Below are 23,438 nucleotides of genomic sequence, written 5' to 3' on the forward strand. Positions count from 1 at the left end.
ATATAAAAAACGGAAATACATTTGATGCTGTTACATTTAGGGACTCATACAGTCATACAAACAGTAAGATCATTAAGGGTTAATTTGTTGTCATTTTGAATCTGGGTCATGTTCTTAAAGGCTTTTGAGAATGTTTTTGGTTCTTTCCGAATAATACAAATCTTTTTGTTTGTTAGATTTAAATTCTTTATACCTATTCTGATTCATTTACAAATGAACTTTCTACTCTTCTTCAAGCTCTTTATATCTTTCTCTTCCTGTCTTACTTTCTTTCTTTCTATTCATCCTGGTCTCCCCGCTGTTTATTTAGATATATCAAGCCCAAAAGGTAAGATCTGTCCCTCCATACTCTTCATTTTTTTCTTACATTACTCAGATTTGCTTATTAGAAATATAAACTGTATTATTTTGCAGTATTTTACCTATATGAAATATAACTAAAGCTTGAAGAACAAGAAACAGGACCTGTCCCACGTTAAAACCATGTTTTCTTTCACACCTGTTTTTAATATCCTATTATCCTTCATTATACTTTCATAACACTTCCTCATTTGATCGTCTTGCTCTCCTCCTCTCTGCACCAGAGATACTATGGGCCGGACAGCAAATGGGGCCATATTGAACAGTGGATGGTATGACCTGTCATTATACCACACTGCCGCATGCAGTAGACCACCAAAGATAGAATTTGCATTAGAAAATTCACTCAGCACAGGTCCTTCAGAGAATGAAATGTGATTGGTTGATGTTGCATGTCTCTTATGCAGTCTGTGTCTGATCCTCATTTCACAGGCTTTACTAGAGCAGTGGGGGGCAGGAGGCCCATATGACATGTTAGGGCTTAGCAGAGGTGGTCATAACATAGAGCAGGATTATAGAGCGGTCGCGTGACCCACATCTTAAAGTACTCAACCCTCCCCTCCCACCCCTCCAGACACCCTGTCTGAGCCCTGTAATAAACCGTGATATGACAGACAGCGTAATCTCTCAGTGCATGCTTTGTGCAGTTTTTGCAGTTTTTGATAATCATGTGACCTTTTGACCTAAAACTTCCTGCTTTCTGTCCCCTTTTCCTGCTCTGCTTTTCAGGAGGACAGTGAGCGGTATTCCCGCCACTCTCGGAGACATACCTCGGTTTGTATCTGTCCCTCTGCTTTTCATCCTTCTATTTCATTCACTTTTTATTTAATACTATGCTTTTACTATCTAAAATCAAATATGCCCCCAGTCATTTAATCTCTTCTGTAACTTTCTTTTCCATTTTTCCCTATTTTTTTTTTTTTGTGCAGTTTTATAGTGTGCTGTTTAGACCTCAGATGTCCATCAACCAAAATTTTAAATAACCTTACTCATCTTAATTATGTCAAAAAAGACCTAACTGTTGACGAAAACATGACGAAAACATACCTGTGGGAACTTTTTTTGCAAGGTGTGAAATATTGCATTTTTACATCACATTCACTTTTGTTCCTATCGGGTAGGTTTAGGTGTAGTGCAATTGGTGTGTTATTTTAAAACATAACATTTAGAGTTATAGCGCCACTTAACTGACACTTCAAGTCAGAACTGCAGTGACACTTTACAAAACAACGTCACATAAAATGTACCATATTCACGTTTATCTATTCCAGGGGAAAGAAACAAACACTCTTTTAGTGCCACTCAGGGGACATTTCACATTGAATATGTCTAGAAACATATGGCGGTATGTTTTTTTGTTTTGTTGCAAAAAAGTTCCCACAAGTACGTTTTCATCTTGGGATCAGGTTGAAAAAGACTGTCGCTAAAGAGGAGAAAATATGAAAAATAAATTGCAATCTCATTTCCATATGGTTGTGAATAAGGGCTGTTTGAATTTTTTTTTTTTTTTGAATGATTGCAGGAACATTAGTTCTACTAATCATGATGTAACTAGATGATACAAAGACTTACCTCCTTTTCAAACATACATCTGATTATCAACATCTCTTCATGTAGTCTGGAGCAGTGCTTAAATGTTTCCATTGTTTACAACAGAACAAGCTTATTTAAGCTAAACTAATATTAAGTTGTTGTTTTTTCAACAAATGAGAACATCACTAAAAGGAGATTTTAGTCAGATTTGTGTCACTAAATTTAGATTTTTGGTAGGTGCAAACACACACACACACACACACACACACACACAATGGAAAATACATGGAATGTTACAATGGAAATGTATTTATTTTATTTTAAATACATGGAATTTTACAATGGAAAATTTTATTTTTTTAACTGATAAAGCATGCATTGTTGAAAGGTATTCATCTTATTATATCATATTTCTAGAGGGTATTGGTTACATATTCATTAAAGCAGTAAGCTTAGAAATACCTAAAAGCATTTTTTACTCAAAGCACAAACTCAACCCCTTGTTTTCTTTGTCTTCCTGTCTCAGATATCAGATGATGAGGAGCGGATGTCTGTTGGCAGTCGGGGCAGTTTGAGGGTTAGTATACATGTGATGTCATTAGAATGATAAAAAAAGAACATTGTATCATTTATGCCAGTAAATAGCATTTACCACTCAAAATCAAAGTAAAGGGTGGTAGTTAAGTGGTTATTAATTTGAAGGTTCCAGGTTAAAATAATGGAAAGAAAAATTCCTGCGTTTGTTGTAATTTTTTGTAATTTAATAAAAAGAGTGGTTTTCACTTCGTTTTAATCTTCTAACAAATAAATAGCAATACTTAAATGACTAACGTTTCTGGCATCAACCATGCACAGAAAATGATGGTGGTTATGTAGTAAAAGAGCTTGTGTGGGCTTGCTTTTTTTCTTGAATTTTTCATTACAGTTTTTCTCAATTGATTTTTGCACATTTCTCCAAACTCGTGTCACTGTTCTCAAAAAAGTTAACACAGAGATCTGAATACTTTATAATTTTCAAAAACAGACTGAACGTTTTCATTAATTTCATACAAATTACAAATGCAGATAATTTTCTCAAAACAATGTGCACATAACTATGAAATGTTTTACAATATTTAATACTTTAAAATAAAAATTAAAAATATCTTACACAAATCACAAAGTTTTATGTACCATTTGTCCAAAGGCAACAAACAAGTTCTGTAACACGCATTTGGCGTGTATGCCCCATAATACTAATCTTGTCAACCGTTATAATAGCATACGTTTTCTGTAAAGATACGAATCAAAACAACTCACCTGTCGAGTAAAACACAAGTGAGATCGGCATCTCAAGTTGAAGTTGGTCGCGAAGCTACTTCTGCATTTGTCCACGACACTGTTGTCATGTGTTTTCTACGTCAGTAAAGGCGGTAACAAAGGGTATCTAACGTCATTGACAGGCGACTGCACTGCCCCGTGTCACTGTTTAGAATGGGAATTTTCTCATAATTTACAAGTAGTTGAAAACATTTGAGATATTGTTAGTAATCAGCTGGACAAAATATATAACACTAACCTAGTGTTTTTTGGATATTTTACTGCAAATATCTTACAAATACCTTTAACACAAGAAATGCACATCATCTCTTCCTTCTCTTTGGATTTGAGACTTTAGTCTTTGCAACTTTACACATCTTCTTTATGCACCAAGAGATGGTAACACTCCAAAGAGAAAGCAAAATTTGTAATAGCATCATATGACCCCTTTAGGGATGATTTGAGAAATGCACCAAAGCGACTGAGAAAAACTGTAATAAATGCATCGCTAGAAAAAAATGCAGTGCTTCATTTTGCAGTAAAATCGAACTGTCTGGTTAAGATAATTGTGTGTTTGGTTGGCTGTGCTAATTGTTTTGAGAACAAGAACAATGCATTGGAGAAAAGTGTCAAATCGATTGAGAAAAACTGTCATTTATTTTTATGTACAGTATGTAACTTGTCAAGTGTGTGATCAAAGTGTTGCTTTTTAAATTCCAATTTGTTTATTTGAAACAAATGTAATAAAATTAAAAGTATAGATGATGGAATTGATATGATTAAGGAATCAAGATTCTGTGCAACTGCATTTTGCACAAAGAGCACTGTCACTGCTTCTTTCCTCTTTCATTCTTTCAGACTTGCTGAATCACACTTGTGCGACAATCTGTCACTCTTTCATTTATTTATTTTTTTCTTCATTTCTCATTCTCACATTGTCCTTTTGTCCTCCTCTGCTTACCGCAGGGCAACCACACAGATCTCTGCAGCAGCACCAGCAGTCTGCCTTCAGCCAGACTACAAAATGGACGGGTCTGTCCCTCTCACAATCCCCAACAATTCATCTTTAATCCTTTCTTTAGTATTAGTTATCTTCTTCATTGTTTTATCTTATAACCCTTTCTTCCTTTTGACTGCTCCTCCTTCCCCAGTCATTTCATAGGAATTTATAAACACATTTCAGTAAACCACAACAGTAGGGTTCTGGACGTAAAAATCTTGTTCAAAAGATCCATAGACAATTTTTTTTTTTTGTGATGAAAAAATCCATATACTGTACAGAGTCATGGTATAAGCATCCTAAAGTGAGGTGAGGTGAGGTGAGGTGAGGTGAGGTCAGGTTAGGTCAGGTCAGGTCAGGTCAGGTAAGGTAAAGTAAAATAAAATACACTTGTTTTAAATTCTTAAGTACTTCGTTACCCACAATAGCACTGTTAAATACAGTAATCAGTTACTGAAACTAGCACTTCATCTTAAGGTACAGCCACATTAGCAACATTTCAGTTACATGTTTCAGACAAAAAGCCATTAATTCTCAATTTCAGCTGTACAAATTTATGAAACAATGGTAAATGTGGCCTTTAGTAAGTAGAACTCACATTAGAATTAGTGAATCTCAAATCATAGCATGTTAAAATTATATTCAATATTTGGTGAAGTTTTGAATTGTATCTTTTAAATTAATGTAGCCCAATGCCTATAGGCAAAATGCAAATATTACAGTAAATATTTAAAAATAGACACGGTAACACTTTCTATGAAGCCCATATTTATAATACATTATAAGGGTATTCTTAAGGCATTATAATGAATGCATAACGCATTATAAAAAAACCCTTATAATATGTTATATCATCTCATGAATATTAATTAGAACAGTTTTAATATATTATAATATTTACTTATTTGTGGTTATAGCTTTTAAGAGTATAATAATTTATAACACAATGAACATGTTACATAAACTTTTACAATGGATTATACTTCTCATAGTTATAATGAATTATACAGTAAGTCTCATATCTTGCCATGTTTCTGATGCTACTTTACTTAAAGCGGTCAAAGTCCACTTATAAGTAGTAATAATAATATTAATAACAACATTTTGTTCTCTCAAACAGCCAAAAGATCAGATATCAGATCAGTACAATCAAAATAAAATATAACCATATAAAACATAGTTTTTTTTTTTTTTCAGTTGGAGTATTAATCTCACATCAGTTATTTAACATTGACTCCACGGGACCCATTCAACATCTAACCCCTCACAAGCTGTAGTAAGATACTGTGCAGACCTTAAATAAACAATGTCAAGATATGACACAGTCCATTATATTGTAAATGAAGCAGATTTAATATGGTGTTCATTTTGTGTTATAAATAATCACACTCTTAACCTTATAACCGGATATACATGAGTATTATGATGTATTATAATTGTGGTTATGATTATTCATGAGTTGATATAACATATTAAGTTTTTTCTATAATGCATTATGCATTCATTATAATGCCTTAAGAATACACTTATAATGTATTATAAAAATGGGCTTCATAGAAAGTGTTACCATAGACACTAATTTGATTAAAACATTCTCAGTGTTTTATGGGGTGTTATGAGGATTGATCAGTATAAAGTTTGAAATTGTTCAGTCAAATATAACACTGTTGTGATTAATCTGGGAGCTGATTTATTTGGTTAGGGTTACATTTCTGTAAAATTTTAAAATAACTATTGGAAATGAAAAAAAATATATATAGAAAATACTTCCATAACAAAGGCAGGTGCAAAAGTTAGCTGTCATTATTGTGGTCTCTACAAACTTGTTTTAAAATGTTGTGCTTTGCCTGATTAGTATTTAGGAGAGAGATTATTTATTTCATTTGAAGAATGTGTAGTATTGAATGCAATGTTATGAGCATATATTTCTTCCCCCTCTCTCTGTTTGTTTTTAGCCCTCTGCGCTTTTTAATGACCCCCCTCGTTCAAGAAGTCACAGGGTTTGTTTCCAGTTGTCATCTGCATGCAAATTTACATTTAGATCATTTGGTTTCATTTTGGTGAATACATGGCACATATATGAATGAATGTACGTAAATATATAGTTCATCCTAAAATGGAAATTCTGTTGTCACTGAAAACCATATGACCTTCTTTTTGTGTTTGTGTGGGACACAAAAGGAGAGATCTAGTAGAATGTTCAAGCTTTTCTTTTCTATACAATGAAAGCGAATGAACAGCACAGTCCCTTTCCCCATACATTCCCTTTAAACAAATAATTGCGCTTTACTACATTGAATGTGCTCTTGTAGTGTACTTCAAATATGAATAGTAGGCCTATATAAAAAAGTAATTACAGATTACTTTCATGACTGCTTAACACTTTATGCACAATATGCACTTGGTAACATGAAAATTGACATTCATTTTTTTTCTATAATTTACACAATTCTTTAATCTTATTTTCATGCTTTAATGTGTTTAGTAACACATTTAAGGATGTGTAAAGTACCTGATTATAATTTTAACTGTAGTATGATATTCAATGTTACATTTAAAGTTAAAATATTTTAAATGTACTAACTGATTATAATTTATTACAGTGCAGTTAACAAGAAAACATTTTCACAATAACCATTCTAGAAAAGAGCTGCTTGGACATTCTTCTTGGACATCTCTGTCACTAGCTTTCTGTTTGCGAAACCTTAGCAAAATCTTAACAGAATTTTAATTTTATGTTAGACTCTTATTTAGGGACATGTTGTCTGTGTTCAATCCCTAATGCAACCTGCATGCAGTTTAGTCACCTGATACACAGAACTTCTTTGGTTACACGTTGACAGGTCTCTGGCTTCCAAAGCCTCTTGCTCAGACATCTAACGCAGCAATCAATTCGCTGTTTAGTCATTTCATAAGTGCTCAGAGTACATCAGAGTGTGTTAAGGTTGATGGCTAATGTGTTAACATTCTGTAAACATGCAAAGAAGCTTTCTTTGCGCTCCTCTGTATGTAATGAGCATTTCCTGACCTTGATGTGTTTAAAGTACATCTCCCCTGATTGATAGCAGCCCTGTTAGATCTCATTTCATGGTGGTGAGCAATTTTGGATCAAACAAGCAGTCATTTAAGGGTCTTTATCATCTTTTGAAAGTGTTTGTTGTGTCTTTCGTGGCTATGTTTGAGAGATATCGAGTATGTGAGGTGAATGTAGTATGGTGAGGTGTTCTGTTCTGTCTGCAGGGGTCACTGCATGAAGAGAGTTCTTACTCTGCCACTAGGCGTTTCAGTGGCTCCAGCGCTAGAGGCGTAAGGCCCTAACTTGACCTATCTCTTTGACCGTGGCATGACCTGATACCCAATGCTACTGTGGGCTTGTTGAGCGTCTTGCATGGTTCTGTTTTCAGACCACAGGCTTGACTATGTTGTTTATGTCTTTGTTTATGTCTTGAAGTTTCTCTGAGTAAAGTTTGGGAGCTGTTTTTTTCCCCTAGTAATGAGAGTGGGACGGGTGGTGTTTGTACTGTATGTAAAGCATGGCTAATCATCTTGGATTAAATTTCTTTCTGTCTTTTGTCTGGTCAAAGTATGGTTGTTCTCTAGTCCTACAGACCGACTCTCCTTCACACACAGAAACCCACTAACGTTATGTGTATGTCAATGTGTGTTTTGACCTACAGAATGGGCTTGGTTTTACACTACTGTTTAACAGTTTTTTGAAAGAAACTAATGCTGTTTTCAGCAAGGATGGATTAAATTGATCAAAAATGAAAAATGAAAAAAGTGTAATTTTACAATATTTCTGTTTGTACTGTATTTTTTGATCAAGCCTATGTGCATAATAAACTTTATTCCAAAATCATCAAGAATCTTACTAACCCCAAACTTTTGAATGGTAGTGTATATGAGACTGTCCTTACACTTGTCAGTTTTTATATATTTTCCCTTATTCTCTCTTCCTGCTAACATCTACTGTACTCCTCATCCCATTTTCTCTATGCCTGCATTCTGGTCAGCCTTCAGACTATAATGGCTTTCTGGGCTCCAGTTCCAGGGCCTCTTCTAGGGCTAGTTCAGCCCGTGCCAGTCCAGTGGTGAGCTTCTCTTTTCTATCACTGATCAAGTTTTAGCTCTGCAGTTTCAAGGTCACCTCTGCCATCCTTGTAGCATATAGAGATCCATGGCAGAAATTGACCTGCTCTCTTGCTCCTCTGCATATCCTCTTCCTCTCACTAAAATCTTCAGTATCATGTGGAGTTTGCATGAATCTTGTTTGTGCCATGCTCCCTCTAGTGGATAAAACATGGAAGATATCTCTAAATAGCCCAGTGTTGTTTTTGATCCTGAGCATTTTATCATTTAATTTAGACATATAAGAAATCTAGATGTTTTTTCAATGTAGAATACATTTTTTTTCGCACAGGTGGAGGAAAGGTCAGATTTCCTGGAAAAGGTGAGTAGGATCACTTTTGGGTTGTTAAACAGATTCACAAACATCATGGTAGATAATACCACAACAGAGTGACCCACCAGACCAAGTAAATATTTTAACTACACCCCCAGGGGTCCAGGACAGCCTCCACCCTCTCTGCTGCAACTCTAGCATCCCTTGGTGGAGGTTTATCACGAAGAGGAAGCTGTGATACCTCGATTTCAGCGGACACTGAGGCCTCCATACGGGAAATGAAGGTCATTTTGAATTTATCAAATTTTATTTTGTGTTATAATGACCATGTTCTGTATGTAATTTCAACATTTTTGTTTGTATCTGCTCTCAGGACTCCCTGGTGGAGGTGGAGGAGAAATACCGTAAGGCAATGGTGTCCAATGCTCAGCTGGACAATGAGAAGACAAACCTGATGTATCAGGTGGACACACTGAGAGACACTCTGATGGAGCTGGAGGAATTTCTGTGTGAGACACGCAGAGAGTGTGAGGAGAAAAGCAGAGTAAGGGCTGTCAAGTGGTGAAATTACTTTTTTTTTTTAAATCCTCTATTATAATTTACCTTTTTTCAATGCATAATTGTTTTATTTTTGTTCAATACAAAATGTGAAGCGGATATAGTCACAGTCATGACCCAGTACATATATATATATATATATATATATATATATATATATATATATATATATATATTATTTAAAATAATTATTTATAATAATTTATAATAAAAAATTTTTTATCAAAACTTTTGACAAAAATGGTGAGTCAAAATTCCATATGAAGTGCACAGGATAATTCTGACCCCTTTCATGAAGAATTAGAATAGTGGAATTATTTTTTTCGGAACTTATGACCAGGAAATGTATTATTAATGCTGCAGAGGCTCACATATAAGTTTTGACATGCAAGCATACTAAATAGATAAAAGACCCCAAAATTCACTAAATATTCAAAATTCAAATATTCTCTTATCAGGGCAGTTTGACATTTGTGTGTTCAAGTGTAAAGACTAATCATAACTCAACTTTGTGGCAGTGTTTTCTGTTATATTATGAAGAAATATAGTATTTCATAAACAGTTAGGGTGGTTTCAATACTGAATTGGTTAGCAGAGGAGGGCACACATATAATTAATGTGAGCATTAGTAGATTGTTAATATAAAAAAAAAAAAAAATAAAAAAAAACATAGATGATCTTTGTGAAGTCAGAGTATGCAGTGGTCCTTTAATTCTGAGAAATCATAGAATGACTACTGTTCAGATAACTGTGATAGTGACTACTAATAATCAGGAATTCAAACAAAAACAAAAAAATCATCAATTAAATTTTTTATTTACATTTTTTAATGTATGTAAGGACTTCGAGCGAGAGCGTCATGCCCACAATGTCCTGAAGTTCCAGTTTGAGGAGATGAAGGAAACACTGAAACAGAGTGAAGAGTTGCTGACGGTGAGCATCAGCCGTAAATGATGGAATATTCGAAGATCTTCTGATTCTTTGTCTTCCCGAAATAGATGATTGGTGTGTTATTCTGTTGTCTTCTCTCACATTTTCTTCTTAATATTCTTTAACCTATCCCTGTTTCCCACTGCTTCCCCTCATGGCTGGGGCTCAGGAAGCTCAACAGTCTCGTGGAAAGCAGGCAGACTATATTAAAGAGATCGCTGACCTGCAAGAAACATTGGAATGGAAAGATAAAAAGATCCGGGTACAATAACCTTCCATGGCCATTTTCTCATTACTCATATCAAATTCTTTTGTATATTAACACTTAATAATCTTTTTTCCCCCTTAATACTTATTAACTTATTAACCTATTAATGCTTGATACTGTCACATGACCCTTTTAGTCTTTCCAAATCTTACATGTTTCCTTTACTCCTCTGTTCTTCCTTTCCTTGATTGTTCACTTTTGCGGATGGCTGCATTAAGGCCTTAGAGAGGCAGAAGGAATATTCAGACATTAACCATGATGAACGGGAAGCACTCAGGAATGAAGTATGTCGGCTTAGGGATGCTCTAAAGGTAGAGATATAGAAGGAATACTGGCAATCACAGCAAAGAAATAGCAGTCATTATATTAGCATTATTATTTTGAGTTTAAAGGACCATTATACAGTAATGGCATAAATGGGAGATTGACATCAGATTGCATTCTTTCACAGAAACATGGCATTATGCAGGGATCTGAGGTGACGGCCAATGGGGAGTTAGCAGACCGGGCGATTGATGGGCATGCTGTTGCGGAAACAGCCTCCCGATTGAATCAAGACTCTCACACGCCCACTATAACTGGAGACAGCATGTTAGGTAAGAAAAATGCTTACCAGATCTTTTTGAACACATAATTAAGCGTTTTAAACAAATCAGCTATTGTGGATGATTTGTATAGTATCCAGCTTAACTGTAGTCAAATTATATGCATTTTTACAATTATGCTTTTATGGTATTTTGTTGCTGCAGATTTGAAATGTTTTATTTAATTATAGAAACCATTACAACTATGCTGCAAGAAAAGCAAAAACTAAATGAAAACATTTAGTGAAAATGTTTAAATAAATGAGACAAAAATTAAAAGATTTGTGTTAAATTAAATAAAGATCAAATAACTAAATAAAAAAATAACTGGAAAATAATAAAACTAAATAATAAATACATTTCTCCAAAAATAAGTAAAATTAAATGTCCACAAATTAAATTTGGAATCAGTTTTCGATATATTATAAAACATGAATCCAGCTGCATTAAACATGGAAATGCCACTAGATAGTATTAACAATAGACTGTGCTGAGAAGATATTAAACATCTTTCAATTATACCACTTAACATTAACTGAAACATATAATAAATATTTCTATGGTATCTCTGCTGGAATTCTCTCTTCATTGATCAGCCTTTAATTCAATCAAGATCAACTGCCAATTGCTTAACAAAATCAATAAAATTATTCTCTGTGTCTTTCTGTTTTAATGGAATCGTAATTGTGATTTACTCTTTGAATCCAATCAAGAGGTGTTTTCCATCTGGCATTTCATCTCAATCTTAGTAATGTTGCAAGGAGAGCTTCATAAGTCAGAGATTACTCAAAACTATGGTGAGACTGCACAGTTGCTGCAGGGAAATCTTTTTGGTGTTTTTTTCTATGTTAATCTATTAAATGAGGAAATATTTACTGTATATACCCCCCCCCCCCCATTTTTTTTTTAAAAAGGTTAAAAGAGAGAGGACTACAAGTTATGAGGCATAGAAACTGGACTCTTTGCTATCTGAAGTAATCTACTGTTAAAACCAAACAAAACAGGGCAGAGGATGAAAGATACATAAATTCAAGTGCAGAGACTTCACCTAATGTGCTGCTATAATTATTTCAACCTTAAAATTGGATGATATCTGAAATTACAGTATATGAACCACAGAACGTTCAAGCAGAGAAAAATAACTGAATATAAATCAAATGCTGGCATTAAAACCTCTGAAGATCTGTGTTTGAGCCCACAGAGTCTAATGAAATTCTGGATTGCGTTAGCAGTGACCCTCTGATCTGGATACAGACTGGAACTGGTGGCTACTGTGACATCGGAATAAGAGAGAAACAGACAAATATTAGCGTAGATGCCATTCTTCTAATGATGTTGCAAGTACATCAGGTGTTATTGGAAGTGTTCCTGTTTCCGGTTTTCCTGCAGCCTAAAAATCCTTTAACAGATTTGGATATTAGAAGCGTATTAGTGTCTTATGTGTAAGCTAGGTTAAAGAGATGGGTCTTTAATCTAGATTTAAACTGCAAGAGTGTGTCTGCCTCCTGAACAATGCTATGATGACTCTGTTTATCGTGCTTTTATTGAATCGGTTTTATTCTTTTGTATAGCTGCTTGGTTTGGAAGCCTCTCCCTGACAAATAAAAACAGACTTGGTAGTCTGGTCAAAGTGGCGAGCAAGATTTCCAGGAGAAGTTTGGTTCAACTTGGGGAGTTATACATAAAACAGGTCCAGAAGAAAAGCTAGAGTCATAGCTCATTCACAGGATCATGCCCTTAGAACAGAGTTTGTGCTTTTGCCCTCTGAGTGGGGCTATCTGGTTCCTAGCTGCAGAACAAAGAGGATGCAAATATATTTTATTCCGTCAGCTGTGAGGCACCTTAATGGCACTTAGCACTTTATAATAACTTGCACAAGTTGCATTTTTGATCAAGTGTCCTGTATTTTATTTATTTATTTATTTGCACATTATGTACATTGGCCGTTATTGTGAATTCCTTCTCTGCTGGTTGGTCTTTGTTGGTGAATGTTGTTGTATGTTTATGTGGGGCATTTGCTGCAAATCCAATTTCCCCTTGTGGGACAATAAAAGTACTTTGACTTTGACTTTGAGCGAGGTTATTCCAGAGTTTAAGTGCTAAATAGGAAAAGGATCTGCTGCCTGCAGTTGATTTTGATATTCTAGATATTATCAAATTGCCTGAGTTTTGGGAACGCAGTGGACATAGAGGATTATTATAGCATTACAATAATCTAACATTGAGGTCATAAAGGCATGGATTAACATTTCTGCATTTGACATTGAGAGCATAGGCCATAATTTAGATATATTTTTGAGATGGAGAAATGCAGTTTTACAAATGCTAAAAACTTGGCTTTCTAAGGAAAGATTGCAATCAAATAGCACACCTAGGTTCCTAACTGATGACGAAGAATTGACAGAGCAGCCATCAAGTCTTAGACAGCGTTCTAGGTTATTATATGCAGACTTTTTGTGTCCTATAATTACACCTCTGTATTTCAGAATTTAGCAGTAAGAAATTGTTCGTCATCCAGGTTTTTATATCAACTATGCATTCCGTTAGTTTTTCAAATTGGTATTCTGCTCAATTTCAGTTTGCTTCTGTACTCAGTCTACGTAGAATAGCGAACTATCTCCCAGTTTTCCTCTTGCTCCAAAACAGCCAGCTAATCAACGAACAGAGGGCAGGCTGAGAGCCGTGACGCAGACGCTAAGTGCCAATTTAGGATTGTAGTTTAGGTTAGGGAAATCGAAAACGAACACGGAGACACGGGATGCTGTTCGCTCTGTTGTGGAGAATATTCCCGCCATTTGCCAACTGAAGTCCAAACAAGAAGAGTGTTTGTTTCACATTTTGAATGGAGGTGAAGTTGTGGCCCTACTCCTGAGTCCCGGCAGGTATTGGGAAAAGTTAAATTTATCAAATAAATATCATATACATTTATATAAAAATTAATGATACCGATCGTTAGGGAGAAACTGGGGAGGCCAAAGTCTGGCAAGGCAATAATTGTGATTGTGAACTGCCGTGTTCACTCCGGTATTATGCTCGATGATTTTGTTTTTGCAGCATTCCTGTGTTTACAGTGGAAGTTTGAGGAGGCTGAGCCGCCAGATAACATATGTCATAACCAAATGTTATGTGATTGGCTTACGGGTAACCAATGATTCTAAACTTCAGACAAGAAGTTTTCATTAGCTGTGTGAGTGCGCGGTTGATTTCTCCTGCACTCATTATTAGAAGCACGCATTTATTGCTCTATGGCTTCTATACATATAAGAATGTAATATCAATGACAGTCATTCAAAGTATTTTCTCAGGGAGAATGCTTCCCCTGCCAGACTGCCGCCCACGATTATGCAATTTATGTAAATCCATGTAACATATTTCTCGTGCCGCCGCTAGGGGTTGTATGCTTCCCTCTTTTACAATCATATATTTGCTTTAAGCATTTTAAGCTACATGCATGTTGCATATCCTCGATTGCCTAACTTGGGGTGACGCTTGCCCCTCAAAGCATTTTAATATCATGTTAGACACTTAAATTTGGATAATATACAAATGCCATTGTATTATATTTCTGCATGCCTCTAGGGGTGTATGCTTCCCCCTGTACATTCAAATATTTGCATAAACAGCTTAAGCAACATGCTTGTTGCATGCTCCCTTACTGAGTTGGGGCAATGCTTCCGCCATAAATATAGTATTAAGCCAACATTTCCCATCGCTGACCATTCAAATTGCATCAGTTGTGTTGGGGGGTTTTTGCATATGGTTGTTTTGGGGGTTTGTTTTGTTGCTTTTCCTGCTCTGACCAAACATGGCTCCATGGACAGGCTTGTGGAGTGTTGCCCAGAACATAACCATACCGGCTACACAAAATTGTATGCAATATAATTGTAATAAATATACTTGACGAAAGTGTTCCTGATAGAAATTCAGCATCACGTTTCAGGCAGGCCATGTCAGTCAAGCTAGCATCAGCCGACAGTCAGCTGTTCCTGACGTGTACCAATCCAGTGTTGACACCTATCTCAAGCGGACTATTTAAATTCCCATTCTTCAGCACCTCTTCCATCGTATCGCTGCTTGCAATTATCTCTCTTCCCTAACCCCAAACTCCACCTAACCAAACCTTTAATCCAATCTGACTTTTGTTTCTTCTTTTACAGTTCACTTCATTGGAAGCAGTCTCTATCATGTTTTGTTTTACAACTTGTAATTATGTATGCATATAATGGTTCTGTTCTGTACCCCATGGGGGGTTAGTTCTGTTGCTCTCCCCACTCTGTCCAAGCATGGCTGCATGGACAAGTGTGTGGAGTGTTGCCCAGAACATAACCATACCACCAACACTGTATGCCATATAATTGTAATAAATATACTTGACGAAAGTGGTCCTGATTGAAGTGGATATTTTTAATACCACAGGAGACAATGATGCACAATCCAGGAACCAGCAGGAGACAGAAGCTGGGCCAGAGTTACAGTTTGTGGAGGACACATATAGCATGCCAATAGAGCACAAGGGCACAGTGTTCTTTCTCGATAGTTGTGAGGAAGCTGTTGCATTGGATGCTGATCTTTTAGTGCTGGATGATATAAATAGGCATATAAGTGAACCAATAAAACAGTCACTGTGAGTGGACTGAGTATAGAAAATTAAACACAGAAGTTCTACAAGACCAAGCTTAAGATGAAGAGGATCTTTAGCTGCTTTGTGTCATAACTGTTCTCAGAATCATTTTAATTTGCTGAAGTTTTTGACAATATTGTTTTGATTTTTTTCTCATTTGATCTTTTGATGTTATGTTGCAAATGTACTTTAAATCTTCAATGCAAATGAGACCTATCAAGACTTGTTTTGAACATGTAAAGGCTGTTAAAATTCTTTCAATATTCTGAAATTAAAAAGCTTAATTTAAAAAAAAATCAAATAGATATTTTCGTAAAAGACATATATACAGTGTTATATGCAGAAAATGCATATACAATTAAATGCATTGTGTTTTGGAAGAAAAGTGTACTTTTTCATGTTTACAAATGCTGTAACTGTCGTCATACTACACCACAAATAAAAAGCACATCCTAACACATACAAATGCAATAATAATTGTGATAATGATGATGATAATAATAGCAGCCCCATATACTATTCTATTTATGCACAATGATATATTAATCATAAATAAAATATGTTTAATATGTAGGCATTTTTTATTGATAACATGAAATTCTGATCATTAAATTAAGTAATAAAGCTTTAAAAAGACATTCTAATAATGGCTTTAGAAATTAATACACACATATGTAATTTCTTATGACAACAGCAATCCAGTCATGCATTAGACAGATATTTATTGTCATGTTAACTGGCTGTTAACTTTTATTGTAAGAAATAAAAATAAAAACATTGACTGACTAGTTTGTATACTTTGTGCTGCAAAATATGTTTTTGTTTTGTTTTTGTTTGTTTGTTATTTAGTGCTTCGTTGTATGTTACATTGCCCAATTTGAGGCTCATGTGCTGTGTATATAGTTGTTTTTTTATTATTTGCAACTTTCAGAGATCAGATTGAGGAAGCTGGTGGAAGAGAGAGAGAGTTTGCTCGACCAGGTGAGTTTTGTCATTTCATGCTTTTCAAGCGATTCATTGAAATGTGTCTGATTAATATTGTAGGAGAACATCTTGTGAAATACCTGTTATGACTGTCATAAGGACTTTGTTAGGATGACTAATCTGTGTGTGAATGTGAAGGTGCGGAAGTATAAAGCCATTGCAGAGCAGACCCAAAAGAATGGGACAGCAGAAACAGGAAGCACAGATGAAGATGACCTAAAGAATGGTCTGGACCCTCATATTCTAGATCTCCAGAGTAAGATATACCTTTAAATTTCATTCACCATCATTCTTGATCAAGGGGTGCCCAAACTCAGTCCTAGAGGGTTGGTGTCCTGCAGAGTTTACTAAACTAAAAAAACTGAACTCTGCAGGACATCGACCCTACAGGACCGAGTTTGGGCACCTTTGGTCTTGATTAAGGCTGGTTTGTAATGTTTTCATTTAAACTCTTAACTCTATTTAAACTTTTATTTTCTACAGGAGATGCTAACAGGCAGATCAGTGACCTGAAATTCAAGCTGGTCAAGTCTGAGCAAGAAGTCACAGCACTCGAACAAAACGTAAGTCACTGATATAAATAACAATTTTGTACTCTTGCATGCAATTTAATCATCAGAAGTTCATAATGTTCTCTATTTAAGTTGAATCCTCCTTTATGCACTGTTAATTTTGTTCCTATTGTGGTACAAACAGTTAAACAGGAAATTATCTGACATTATTTTGTGCATAATCTGTAATCTCTGTCATGTGGCAGATCATTCGACTTGAGGGTCAGGTGAGCCGCTATAAAACGTCTGCTGAGGCTGCAGAGAAAGTGGAAGATGAGCTAAAAGTGGAGAAACGGAAGTTGCAGAGAGAGGTACACTAAATTATCAAAAAAAAAAGAAACCCACTAATATTCCAAACAATATAGCAGCAACTGTAGCTTTCTTATACTTAAAAATATTGAGTACATTTTATAGGTCTGAAATCAATTAAATATACTTTATAAGTTGAATGAATGTATGCAAAAAAATTATTATTATTATTATAATAAAGTATAAAATAATGCATTGCAAATCGACATGGTTGATGCATGCCTTATTCTGTTTAAGAAGCCACATTTCACAGAAAGATTTTTCAAACACTCGACTGACGTGATGAAGTGACTTTGGAGTAAAAACATCTCGGTTACATATGCAGGGGCACCCCCAGCATTATTTGCAGTGGGTACTATTAATTTAAATGCATAATGTAAATTCACAATGGTTTAAGAAGTGAAAAAAAAGTGCAGCACCTGCTGCAACCACAGTTTTGCGTCTCTGAGCAACATTAAAGCGTTTCGTTCCTGAATGAATCAACCGTTTAAATGATTCGGTTCAATCGCAATGACTCCCTTATTGTCACGATTGGTATTGGGAAAACACAAAGAGAGGGTAGATCCAAATGCAGGTAAGGGTTTTATTTAAACAGAGGGGTAAATACAAAATAAACAGTCATGAGAGACAAATCAAACAAAAAGGGAACCGGATGAAACGGGGAACTCGGAAGAACGGGAAGGTAGAGGAAGTCTGGTGGAACGAGAGAATGAGACACATAGGGTAAGGCAAAGCAAGACTGATGGACCTGAAACGCAATGACATCAAACAAGGACTCCGTAACAAAGACTAAGACAGACTGGGTATTTATACACAGAAGGATAATTGGGAAACAGGAGACAGGTGGGGTGAACAATCAAACACGTAACAAGGAGGAAGGTGACCATATAAGGGAACAGGAAGTGATCTGGGACAGACACCGTGAGAAGGAGGACATCTAGTGGAACCCCGGGGAACAACAACCCAGACACTGTGACAGTACCCCCCCTCTACGGAGCGGCTACCAGACGCTTAAAGACAAAACATGACACAGAGACCAGGAGGGAGGCGGACAGGTGGAGGCTCAGGGGGAGGGACGGAGGGCCAGAAAAGGAACACAAGGGGAACAAACACCAGAAATGATACATAAAACCGGGAGACCAGGAGGGAGGAGGACCGGAGGAGGTACAGGGGGAGGGACGGAGGGCCAGACTAAACTAAAAGGAACAGACAGAAACAGAACTCAAAAAACACAAAACATAAGTCCATGAAGGACATGTTGAGGCGTCCACTAGGACGGAGCAGATGACCACCACAGCCGTGTGGTCAAGGCCAGAGCCCTCCAGGGCGGAGCGGAAGACCACCATGGCCTTGTGGTCAAAGTCAAAGCCCTCCAGGGCGGAGCGGAAGACCACCACGTCTCTGTGGTCGAGGCCGGAGTCCACCAGGGCGGAGCAGAAGACCACCACGTCCTCATGGTCATCACCAGAGTCCCCCAGGGTGGAGCGGACGACCACCACGTCCTCGTGGTCACCGCCAGAGTCTCCCAGGGCGGAGCCGAAGACCACCACGGCCTTGTGGTCACCGCCTCGGGAACTGTAACGGACACCGCCTCGGGAACCGCATCGGACACCGCCTCGGGAACCGCATCGGGCACCGCCTCGGGAACAGCATCGGGCACCGCCTCGGGAACCGCATCGGGCACCGCCTCGGGAACTGCATCGGGAACTGCATCGGGCACCGCCTCGGGAACTGCATCGGGCACCGCCTCGGGAACTGCATCGGGCCCCGCCTCGGGAACTGCCTCGGGAGCCGCCTCGGGAGCCGCCTCGGGAACCGCCTCGGGCACCGCCTCGGGAACCGCATCGGGCACCGCCTCGGGAACCGCATCGGGCCCCGCCTCGGGAACTGCCTCGGGAGCCGCCTCGGGAACAGCATCGGGCACCGCCTCGGGAACCGCATCGGGCACCGCCTCGGGCACCGCCTCGGGAACCGCCTCGGGAACCGCATCGGGCACCGCCTCGGGAACCGCATCGGGAACTGCATCGGGCACCGTCTCGGGAACTGCATCGGGCACCGCCTCGGGAACTGCATCGGGCACCGCCTCGGGAACTGCATCGGGCACCGCCTCGGGAACCGCCTCGGGCACCGCCTCGGGAACCGCATCGGGCACCGCCTCGGGAACCGCATCGGGCACCGCCTCGGGAACCGCATCGGGAACTGCATCGAGCACCGCCTCGGGAACTGCATCGGGAACCGCCTCGGGAACTGCATCGGGCACCGCCTCGGGAACTGCATCGGGCACCGCCTCGGGAACTGCATCGGGCACCGCCTCGGGCTCCGCCTCGGGAACTGCATCGGGCACCGCCTCGGGAACTGCATCGGGAACCGCCTCGGGAACTGCATCGGGCACCGCCTCGGGAACTGCATCGGGCACCGCCTCGGGAACTGCATCGGGCACCGCCTCGGGCTCCGCCTCGGGAACTGCATCGGGCACCGCCTCGGAAACAGCATCGGGCACCGCCTCGGGAACAGCATCGGGCACCGCCTCGGGAACTGCATCGGGCTCCGCCTCGGGAACTGCATCGGGCACCGCCTCGGAGACAGCATCGGGCACCGCCTCGGGAACTGCATCGGGCACCGCCTCGGGCTCCGCCTCGGGAACTGCATCGGGCACCGCCTCGGGAACAGCATCGGGCACCGCCTCGGGAACCGCATCGGGCACCGCCTCGGGAACTGCATCGGGCTCCGCCTCGGGAACTGCATCGGGCACCGCCTCGGAAACAGCATCGGGCACCGCCTCGGGAACCGCATCGGGAACCGCATCGGGCTTCGCCTCGGGAACTGCATCGGGCTCCGCCTCGGGAACTGCCTCGGCCTCGGGAACAGCATCGGGCACCGCCTCGGCCTCGGGAACAGCATCGGGCACCGCCTCGGAGACAGCATCGGGCACCGCCTCGGGAACTGCATCGGGAACCGCATCGGGAACTGCATCGGGCACCGCCTCGAGAACTGCATCGGGCACCGCCTCGGGAACAGCATCGGGCACCGCCTCGGGAACCGCATCGGGCACCGCCTCGGGAACCGCCTCGGGAACCGCATCGGGCACCGCCTCGGGAACCGCATCGGGCACCGCCTCGGGAACCGCCTCGGGAACTGCATCGGGCACCGCCTCGGAAACAGCATCGGGCACCGCCTCGGGAACTGCCTCGGGCTCCGCCTCGGGAACAGCATCGGGCACCGCCTCGGAGACTGCATCGGGCACCGCCTCGGAGACTGCATCGGGCACCGCCTCGGCCTCCGGAACATTAGCGGGCACCGCATCGGGAACGGCCTCGGCCATGGCCTCATGGACGGCAGCGGCCCGCTCGGGAACGTTCTCCGGGTCCTGAGGAACAGTAGCTGCCTGTCTCCTCCTCCGCCCTCTACGATGGGGAGTCGGTGGCGTTGAGTCGGCCATCTTGTGCTGTGGTGCTGGGCTGGCCGCCATCTTGGGCTGTGACGCTGGGTTGGCGGCCATCCTGTGCTGTGGGGTTGGGGTGGCGGCCATCTTGTGCTGTGGGGCTGAGCTGGCAGCCTTGTCTGGACACTCTGGTGTGGTTGTTGCATCCCACTGGGCACGATGGTGCAGGTAATTGGTAAACCCCCAAAAGTCCAGTATCTCTAACCCCTTCATCTCCCATTGAGGTAAAGGATCATCCAGGCAATTATTAAATAAATCCTTTAGTGCTGCATCATTGTAACCTAGCCCGACTGCCATAGTCCAAAACAATTGCGCCAGGCCACCCACCTCACTTCCCTCTTGATGAAGGGTGATTAAGTTCCGGAATCTCCCCCTCCGTTCCTCCATGGTTGCTGGGGAACCGATTCGAAATCCCACACCGCTGGATCTAGGCATGACGGAGTCCTTCTGTCACGATTGGTATTGGGAAAACACAAAGAGAGGGTAGATCCAAATGCAGGTAAGGGTTTTATTTAAACAGAGGGGTAAATACAAAATAAACAGTCATGAGAGACAAATCAAACAAAAAGGGAACCGGATGAAACGGGGAACTCGGAAGAACGGGAAGGTAGAGGAAGTCTGGTGGAACGAGAGAATGAGACACATAGGGTAAGGCAAAGCAAGACTGATGGACCTGAAACGCAATGACATCAAACAAGGACTCCGTAACAAAGACTAAGACAGACTGGGTATTTATACACAGAAGGATAATTGGGAAACAGGAGACAGGTGGGGTGAACAATCAAACACGTAACAAGGAGGAAGGTGACCATATAAGGGAACAGGAAGTGATCTGGGACAGACACCGTGAGAAGGAGGACATCTAGTGGAACCCCGGGGAACAACAACCCAGACACTGTGACACTTATTAACAGTGACTCGCCGGCCGCCACCTATTGGCGGTTTTAATTTCACATTTTAGGTACCTTTTCATTTTTTAAAATAATTTCAAACATCAGTTTTCAATGTTTTATCTTTAAAATATCAAAACATTATTTATTCATTTGTATCTGCAGGTTAAATTATTCCATGTTCTCCAGGAGCTGCATTAAACAGTGTGTAAAAACATCTAAATGGCACTTCAGTTTTCTCTGCATTGCAAACATAAATTTTGTTGATACTGATTGCTTTAGCTTGGTAACAGCCCAAATGCAAGTATTTGACCTAAAAGATGGTGTACACTTTTAGAAGAAATAGCGTAAAGTGTTAAGATAAAAAAAAAGTTTAGGAGTCAGCTGTCAAATAAGATATGAGCATAATAACACACTCAGCAAATATTGTTATCGATACAATCCCAGAAATCACATAGATATCTTTTTTTTTCTTTTAATAATGCAAACCCTTATTTATTTTTTTTATGTGCCACCCCAAGATTTACTGTGGCCTCATCTGGCCACCCCTATTAAAATTTTCTGGGGCCACCACTGTACATATGTAACCCCCTTCCCAGAAGGAGGGAACAGAAATGTCACGTCGGATGTCCGACGAATTGGGATCTCACTTAGAGAGACCAATCTACTTTGAGTGTAACTAAACAAGGCATGTGATTATTGCATCCAGTTGCCAATGATCACAGCATGAGTATTAGTAGGCAGCCAGTGCAGCGCATATTCAGATTTTCTCTGAAGAGCCGAGCTGGTGACCCGGCCGCTCAGTAGTGGTACAGAAGCTTTGGTGATGGGACGTGATGTCTCTGTTTCCTCCTTTAGGGAACGAGTGTTACATATGCAACCGAGATGTTCCCTTTCAGTAGGTCACCCTCAATGTCATGCTGCTATAGTGCTTTAAGCACTAGAGACTAGGTCTGCATGATAAATTGCATGCGATAGTTAATATGCATCTTTTCAGTAAAGCTGGTTCTGTAATCAGTGGTAAATCTCAATCACCTGCTCGCAGCATTAACTACACAGAGCCCTTGTTCACAGTTCAAGATGCGCAAAACATGCGCAGAACATGACTCATCCAAAAATGCCACCTTAGCGGGCTAAATGCCCAAGCATATGAGGCAGCAATTTTTTGTTAACTTGAATTAACTGTGAAGGCTCTCTTAGGGATACAGCTCTTTAAGTGAAGCACACTTAAGAGATAGCCGCCTGCAACACAAACAGGGGGTAGTGCAGCCTGATATGTGCAAACAACTCGACATGGGAAACCACCACCGCTGAAGCGCTGTACCGGCAACACAAAGAGCTCTCAAAGAGCACACTGAAATCGTTCAGTTTTCTTCTCTCAGTAGAGTAGTCAGAAGCAGAATGATGTGGTAGCTCGTCTCCGAAGCGAAAAGCTGAATATGCACTGCACTGGCTGCCTATGTCAGGGTTGGCAAGGGAGGAACTCAAGTGCAGACAGGAATCGGGTTACACAGAGGATTTATTATATACAAAAAGGGGAAAAACAAAACCCACGAGGGGGAAAATAAGGGCTAATGTAGACAATAAATAATTTAACAAAAACTGAGTAGACAAGGTAAACAAGGACTCTAAACAGGAGAACACGAACTACAAATAAACACTCACTGCTAGACAAAAGACTTCTTAGAGGGGTTTCAAGGACAAGAT

The 23,438-nt window shown here is 39.9% G+C and overlaps 1 protein-coding gene across 18 annotated transcripts in view; it reads left to right on the plus strand.

Moving 5' to 3' along the window:
* lrrfip1b (leucine rich repeat (in FLII) interacting protein 1b) overlaps positions 1 to 23,438 on the plus strand; it is a 42,221-nt gene that overhangs the window by 13,072 nt on the left and 5,711 nt on the right. The window contains exons 3-21 of one of the 18 annotated variants that reach the window (XM_052559012.1): positions 311 to 328; positions 585 to 632; positions 1,090 to 1,134; positions 2,420 to 2,470; positions 4,159 to 4,224; positions 6,148 to 6,192; positions 7,433 to 7,498; positions 8,206 to 8,283; positions 8,613 to 8,642; positions 8,753 to 8,878; positions 8,968 to 9,138; positions 9,993 to 10,085; positions 10,252 to 10,344; positions 10,569 to 10,661; positions 10,802 to 10,946; positions 16,487 to 16,536; positions 16,678 to 16,795; positions 17,023 to 17,102; positions 17,297 to 17,401. In XM_052559012.1, the coding sequence (XP_052414972.1) occupies positions 311 to 328; positions 585 to 632; positions 1,090 to 1,134; positions 2,420 to 2,470; positions 4,159 to 4,224; positions 6,148 to 6,192; positions 7,433 to 7,498; positions 8,206 to 8,283; positions 8,613 to 8,642; positions 8,753 to 8,878; positions 8,968 to 9,138; positions 9,993 to 10,085; positions 10,252 to 10,344; positions 10,569 to 10,661; positions 10,802 to 10,946; positions 16,487 to 16,536; positions 16,678 to 16,795; positions 17,023 to 17,102; positions 17,297 to 17,401 (1,521 nt within the window). Of the gene's footprint in view, positions 1 to 310; positions 329 to 584; positions 633 to 1,089; positions 1,135 to 2,419; positions 2,471 to 4,158; positions 4,225 to 6,147; positions 6,193 to 7,432; positions 7,499 to 8,205; positions 8,284 to 8,612; positions 8,643 to 8,752; positions 8,879 to 8,967; positions 9,139 to 9,992; positions 10,086 to 10,251; positions 10,345 to 10,568; positions 10,662 to 10,801; positions 10,947 to 15,350; positions 15,852 to 16,486; positions 16,537 to 16,677; positions 16,796 to 17,022; positions 17,103 to 17,296; positions 17,402 to 23,438 lie in introns of those variants that run through there. The other 17 variants (XM_052559017.1, XM_052559014.1, XM_052559016.1 and 14 more) reach the window with 17 other exon arrangements.

This window comes from Carassius gibelio, chromosome B6 (genome assembly GCF_023724105.1).
Source record: "Carassius gibelio isolate Cgi1373 ecotype wild population from Czech Republic chromosome B6, carGib1.2-hapl.c, whole genome shotgun sequence".
NCBI lineage: Eukaryota > Metazoa > Chordata > Actinopteri > Cypriniformes > Cyprinidae > Carassius > Carassius gibelio.